A 6862-nucleotide genomic window follows, 5' to 3' on the forward strand; every position below is an offset into this window, starting at 1 on the left:
TCAGCGCTCAATTTTGCAGCGTGGTTGGTACCCTAATTCAAGTGGATGACAAAATATAAATGTCGTTATTGGGAGCTCGTTGATGAGCCAGGCATAATATCAGAAGCCTGGAATACTCACGTTCGAGTATGCAACATGTTGATTTTAATCCAATTTACTGGCATGCGATCAATTTCGGTGCAATCTTGAATCCACCATGCGACCAGTGACAATGAGAGGAGGCCAACACAGGGTGTGGACTTGCGGCCTAGTATAGTGGAAACCAAGGTCATCCATTACATCTGAATCGGCTGTTTTTATGGCGACTCGATGGGGAAGGCAATGGTGGTCCACAGCTCATCGAGCAAGTGGACAAGCATAATGCGTCCACTCGCAAAGCAAAAATCCCACAGAAGCTTGATATAAGATAGGTCAGCGATGTATTCAAACCTCATACTTTCCCAGCCTTGCTCAATATGTTTGTCTGGATCACTGTCAGCACACTACCTTAAATCTAGCGAACTGCGACTTACCGAATCCTATGGGCTTTGGCGTAAAACAGGTCATCGATGAGCCCGAACTTCGTATTCTCCCATCTGGGTTGTTGTTCAATATGTCGTCTGAATCCCTTGTGAGCGCAATATCTTAAACCCAGCGAACTGCGACCTTACCAGGTTCCGTGGGCTTGGGTATAAAACAGAAGATCTATGGACTCGAACTTCCTACTCTCCCGCCTCAATCCTTGGTGAGCACACTATCATAAATCTAGCGAACTGCGACTCACCGAGTCCCGTAGGTGTCTTCTAAAGTCGACACAGTCCCACTTAAACTCTATAACATCAAAGTTGTCCAATTTTGGCGAGGCGAGAGAAGAGCCCCTGCGGCTCTATCCCCTCCACTGGGCGATCTACGTTGAAAACCAGTCCTGGAATAGGGAACACCTATCAGCTTGTAGGTAACCAAACAAACTACGCCATCGATATCAGATTCAACCAGCGTCTCGAAAACTCGGAGGACTGGCGTGGAAGTTATTCCGTAGGAAGCGTAAGCTCGACGGAGCTCGCCGAAACGGAGACAATCCTCCAAAGAGTTGACATCATACACAATCTTCCCAGCTGGAACAGCCAAGATTGGGTAGACGACGCTCTCAGATATCTCAAGTGTTGGGGTTTTTCTGACATCATCGGAGAATTGGAGTTGGCGAATCTACAAGACAGAATGTGTTGGCTGCTGGAGTCTTGGCCCGGGATTCAGAACGCGGTGGAATTTGTTGGTGACTCGGAGGGTCTAGCGTGCGTCCTATCGAATCGACGTTCTGTGGAAATCCACCGATCCTTCTGGAAGATGCAAGTCGAGTTGGAACGGATTCAACGGTTGTGGCGTTCGACTCTACCTGCAAGGCGTTGAGGAAATTTGGGGTATAGAGACAGTTTCGTACTCTGCATTTGTAATTTTGTATCATTTATGATTAGTGATTCAGCGTCACGTCCCTTAATATTAAGGGTGGAAGTCACTAGTGAAACCTTTGAGTCATCAACGTTTCAACGTTCAACTTGTATAGAGCTGAAATCGTACTGTGTATTGTGCATGTGCTGTCCAGACTCGGATGCCTCGCCCGTGAAGTTGAGGTGGTGTATACAAAAAAGGAAAAGCATATTACATAATATAGATGCCTCAAGACCTGAAACGGTATCACGGTGCACCTTGATATAAGCATATGATAGGTGCGACGGAGACGAGTGAGATGCTTCGCTATATTCTCAACTTGAGTACAGTTTTTCTGTCATATCTCAACTAGATTTTCGGATGTTCAGCTTATATCTCAGAGAGAGTGCGAACTAGTACTCATCTCTGGTTCACCTCTACCAGTGCAGCGGTCAGTGGTTCTGTCTGGCTGTGCAATAGTATGGCCGCCGCAGCACAGCAGCCTGATGTCCTCTTGTATTACAGCACTGGATGGCGGGCACCTACTCATCCTTCAAACTAGTGCATTCCACAACCATCCAGCAAGCTTTCCATAGCAAAATAGATTGAAACATCCTTACATCCATCCCATCTTAAGCTTCATCACACTTTGCACTCTTCATCAATTGACAACTGGATCGCTCCACAACCTACTAGTAATCACAACTTACAAGCTTGGATTCAAGTCCTCGTACATCTGAGTCCCTCCAGATAACTATTGCCCAGATTATTTCTAACCACATCCTCGAACCTGGCTAGTACTTTCAGTTGTTCATTGGATCTTGTAGCATATCACAACTTTCGTCAATGAGTGACGATCAATGTCAGTAATTCCATCTCTTATCTCTTGCATGCTCTCTAACCTCTCTGACAGTTTTTGAAGGAACTTGGGCAAGGCTAGCCCAGGTCGCTGTCAAAGGTGCTCAATATAACTCCTGTGAACATCAGCCCCACCTGAAATGTTTGGATGGAACCTGGGTTGATCTCCTTAAATACATCCACGAATTACTGGACGACCCAGAAGAGAATCAACTCATTTGGCTGCATGGCATGGCTGGTGTCAGAAAGTCTGCTGTTGCATTTACAGTTGCTGAAAATATGAGAGGTCTAAAAGTGACAGAGGAGACGAACATCAAAAAGCAGCTAGCGGGATCATTCTTTTTCTCATGCAAGCACACCAAGTGCTGCACAGCTGGATATTTCTTTACAATGCTTGTCTACCAGCTTGCCACCAATTTTCCAAGTATCCAGCAGGATGTGAACAGAGTGATCCATAACAATCCAGCTCTGCTAGACCCAGACACACCTCTCTGCAACCAGATGGAGGCTCTCTTTCTCCAACCTCTCCAGAAACTTCGACTCAGATTGCATGGATGTCCACCTTTGTCATTTGTTGATGATGCACTTGATGGATGTATGTCTGAACCTGAGTCTACTGATCTCATCCTTTCCCCTGCACAGGCTCTTTGTGAGCCTGACCTTCCTGTGACCCACATTCTGCTCACAAGTTGCTCGGAATCCCACATCTCTAAAGCCTTTCAGAATGAAGAGGTGTGCCCATTGGTGTGGGAGATACCCATGAGAACTTCAGGGGAGGGTGGCATCATCTTGTTAGATGGTACAGATGTTGACAATGACATCTGTACTTTCTTGTGGCATTCCTTCAGAGAGCTGAAAAGTCATCATCCTAATTTCCCACAGCCATTGGAGGTTGATCTTGTGAAGCTGGTGAGCTGAGTGGGCAGACATTTTATCATGGTGTCTACGATGATGAAGTTTATTATTGATGATGAAGACAATGATCCCCATGATTGGTTACAGCTGATGCTCCAGCTCATGAGCTCACTGCTACCAGGAATGGAGGTGTACAAGTTATATGATTGTATCCTCTCCACATGTGCCGATCCCAAGCGGGCTTACATGCACTTGTCCATTATTGCCACTCTTGTAGACCCTCTTCCCATCTTGCAAATCTTGATACTTCTTGGCTCTGGTTTGGGAAGGGATGTGCAGACAACACTGATATAGCTATGGTCTGTCATGGATATCCCTACAGACAGCACTCTCCCCATGAATGTCTATCACTCGTCCATTCACGACTACATTTCTGACCCTTCAAACTGCAGCCTCCCTCAAGTATGTGATATCACATCACCTCACTACCTACTCACATGTTCCTCTCTCCGCTTGATGAAGATGATTCCAGCGAGCACAGCTCTCTTGGATGCACTCTCAGAACTGAAGAAGCAAAGCAAAGCTATGGAACCTGAGGACCCCCATAGGTTAAAAGACTTATTAGTGTTCCTTGTTCAGCCACCAGAGCCACTGTCATCTGTCATATGTATGCTGTGGCTTTGAGGAGATCGCACTTCAGATTTAGAATCTTGGCTGGGGACTGTGGACAGACATGCCTGGCTGCACACCCAGGTAGGATGATTCTGGCTGGAGACAATGGCAGGATGATTCTAGTTTCAGACAAAGGGGAGGAGAGACTGGCTGGAGACACAGGGAGGATGAGACTGGCTGGAGACTCAGACAGGATGATTCTGGCTTCAGACACAGAGAGAATAAGACTGGCTGCAGGCTTGGGAAGGACAATTCTGGCTACAGGCTTTGGGAGGATGAGACTAGCTGCAGACTTGGGGAGGATGAGACTGGCTGCAGACCTGGGAAGTATGACCCTGGCTGCAGACTGAGGGAGGACAGGATTGGCTGCAGACTGAGGGAGGACGAGACTGGCTGCAGACTGAGGGAAAGGAAGATTGGCTGCAGACTGAGGGAAAGGAAGATTGGCTGCAAACCAGAGGAGGACAATTCTGGCTGCAGACCCAGGGAGGGAAAAATTGGCTCCAGATCCACAAAGCACAAGACTGGCTGCAGACCCAGGCAGGACAAGACTGGCTGTAAACTGAGGGAGGATGACATTGGCTACAGACCTGGGGAGGATGATTCTGGCTGCAGACTGAGGCAGGATGAGACTGGCTGCAAACCCAGGCAGGACAAGACTGGCTACAGATCCAAGGAGCACAGGACTGGCTGCAGACCAAGAGAGGACAAGACTGGCCGCAGACTGAGGAAGGACGAGACTGGCTGCAGACCCCCTGTGGGCAATTCTGGCTACAGACTGCCAATGGTCAAGTGTGGCAGTCCACTCCCTCAACCTCTGTCTGGGCGACAATGGAAGAATTCTTAAAGACATTGGAAGCAATCAATGAGTATATCATTATCAATGATGTGCTTTTACTGCCAGCTTTTCAAGTCATCCAGCAATTCAAGACCTTGCCAGATTTCTTGATGTTTCTGGTTTTCCTGGTATTAAGACATTCCTCTCATTCCACCTCTACATTACCAGAAAATCTTCTTCTACCAGACAGGGAGATAATTCATGCTATGAATGCCTTTGAGAGGTTCACAAATGAAGCACAAGAACGAAGTCAATCAGCTTCTGACGCTCTCAAGTATGCCTGTCACAACTGGATCATACATCTTTCACGTGCTCCCAATCCATGGGATGACATGCTCAATTGTATATTCCAGGCTTTTTGGAATGATCATACTATCCCCTGGCTGGAAATGGAGTGGTGTTTGAAAGGTCTGCAGTCTTGCCTTGCCATCTTATCTGAAGGACAGGAAATTGTGAAGGTGTGTATTTTGATGATTTAAGGTAGCCACAACTAATGTCACCTTATCATATTCAGTCCATGACATGACACCTTGGAATTCTCTCTTATCTTCAGTTCAGACTCTTGAGCCATTGATGCGTAGCCTGGCACTAGCACTCAGATCCTTAATGCCCCATTGGCAGTGGTTACAAACCACAGGCAGGTGAGATTCACATCAGCGCCAGCACATAACGTAGTGTCCTGTGGTACGACAGACATCATGATGTATTTCACTCTTTGTTATTAAAAATGTTGTCTCAAGTACTGCTGAACGTTAGACCCTATTGTCGATACCAACTTCGAGCTCTTGAGCAGTAGTACGTTCAAAAAGCCTGTTTGCACTATCACGGCAGTCACTCACATCAGCAAATTGCCTATGAAATAATGCTGGGTCATCGTTAAATTGTGATCGCACTGTGATACTCATGCTACGGGCGGTCACTCTCGCGACATGTCAAATTACTCTTATTTCATACTATCACCTGATCCGTTGAAAAGTACTCGGAGGCTGGACTCTACAACTACTATACCTTCAAAGTTCAAATAACACCATGGCACATGCAGTCTTGCAGTCCCTCGTCATTGTCTTGCAGCACTCCAGGTATTTTCCATATCCGTGGTATACTGCGGGTACCTTCAGATCGCCCTTGAATGAAGTCGCCCATAAGCCTCATATCTAACACTAAAAGAGGGCGCAAAATATCGCTCCAAGCAATTTTTCTCAGCAACGGCGCGAGGGCAACAAGCGCAGCTCGGGCAGCGTCGTATCCAGCTTTGCCTGCATGTATTTTTTCCGTCGCGAAATCAAGAGCAGTGCAGGCACGAGTGGACGTGCGTTGACCTCGTATATTCGCTGTCATAAACGTGTTGAGATGGGTGAATACACGGAATGTTCTGTCGAACTTCATTCAATGAGCATACCAGAGTTCCCATTCACAATCACGAAGCTTTTGAGGTCATCGATGCACCCGAACTTCACATTCTCCCATCCGGGTTCTTGTTCAATATGTCGTCTGAATCCTTTGTGAGCACACTAAAATCTGGCGAACTGCGACTTACCGAGTGCCATAGGCCAAGTTGGGCATGAAACAGAAAAATTATGGACTCGAAGTCTGAATCCTTGGTGGGCACATTATCATAAGTCTAGCGAACTGCAACTCACCGAGTCCCTAGGTGTCTTCTAAAGTCAAAATAGTCGCACTTAAATTCTATAACATCAAAGTTGTCCAATTTGGCGAGGCGCCTACGGCCCTATTCTCTTCACTGGACGATCTGTGTCTAAACCGGTCCTGACATAGGGAATACCTATCAGCTTGTAGGTAACTAAACGAACTACGCCATGGATACCAGACTCAACCGGCCTCTCCAAAACTTGGACGACTGGCGTGGAAGTTATTCCATAGGAAGCGTGAGCTCGACGGAGCTCGACAAAATGGAGGCAATCCTCCAAATAGTTGGCATCATACACAATCTTCCCTGCTGGAACAGCCAAGATTGGGTAGAAGACGCTCTCAGATATCTCAAATATTGAGGTTTTTCTGACATCATCGGAGAATCGGAGTTGGCGAATCTACAGGATAGAATGTGTTGGCTGCTGGAGTCTTAGCCCGGAATTCAGAAGGCGGTGGAATTTGTCGGTGACTCGCGTGCGTCATATTAAGCCGACATTGTGCGGAAATGTACCGGCCCTTCTGGAAGTTGCAAGTCGAGTGGGCACGGGTTCAACAGTTGTGGGGTCCGATTCCGCCCGAAAGGCA

General features: G+C 47.0%; 3 protein-coding genes across 3 annotated transcripts; 2 read left to right on the forward strand and 1 right to left on the reverse strand.

Moving 5' to 3' along the window:
- Positions 1–909: 909 nt before the first annotated feature.
- BJ212DRAFT_1228153 (uncharacterized protein) lies at positions 910–1221 on the forward strand (the record flags this gene model as incomplete). The annotated part of the gene is made up of 1 exon (XM_041329468.1): positions 910–1221. A coding segment is annotated over one exon (312 nt), but the record flags the coding sequence as incomplete, so codon positions are not given.
- Positions 1222–5567: 4346 nt separating this feature from the next.
- On the reverse strand, positions 5568–6395 carry BJ212DRAFT_1410388 (uncharacterized protein). The gene is made up of 3 exons (XM_041337478.1): positions 6268–6395; positions 6165–6217; positions 5568–6118 (listed from the first exon to the last, which is right to left on the reverse strand). The coding sequence occupies exon 3, from the start codon at positions 6011–6013 to the stop codon at positions 5645–5647; it is 369 nt and encodes a 122-aa protein (XP_041185248.1). The 5' UTR covers positions 6014–6118; positions 6165–6217; positions 6268–6395; the 3' UTR covers positions 5568–5644.
- A 49-nt stretch (positions 6396–6444) lies between these two features.
- BJ212DRAFT_1291213 (uncharacterized protein) lies at positions 6445–6636 on the forward strand (the record flags this gene model as incomplete). Its single annotated transcript, XM_041332104.1, has 1 exon — positions 6445–6636. One exon carries the CDS (start codon positions 6445–6447, stop codon positions 6634–6636), a length of 192 nt encoding a protein of 63 aa, XP_041185249.1.
- Between the last annotated feature and the right edge of the window lie 226 nt (positions 6637–6862).

This window comes from Suillus subaureus, assembly GCF_016647635.1.
Source record: "Suillus subaureus strain MN1 chromosome Unknown BJ212scaffold_311, whole genome shotgun sequence".
NCBI lineage: Eukaryota > Fungi > Basidiomycota > Agaricomycetes > Boletales > Suillaceae > Suillus > Suillus subaureus.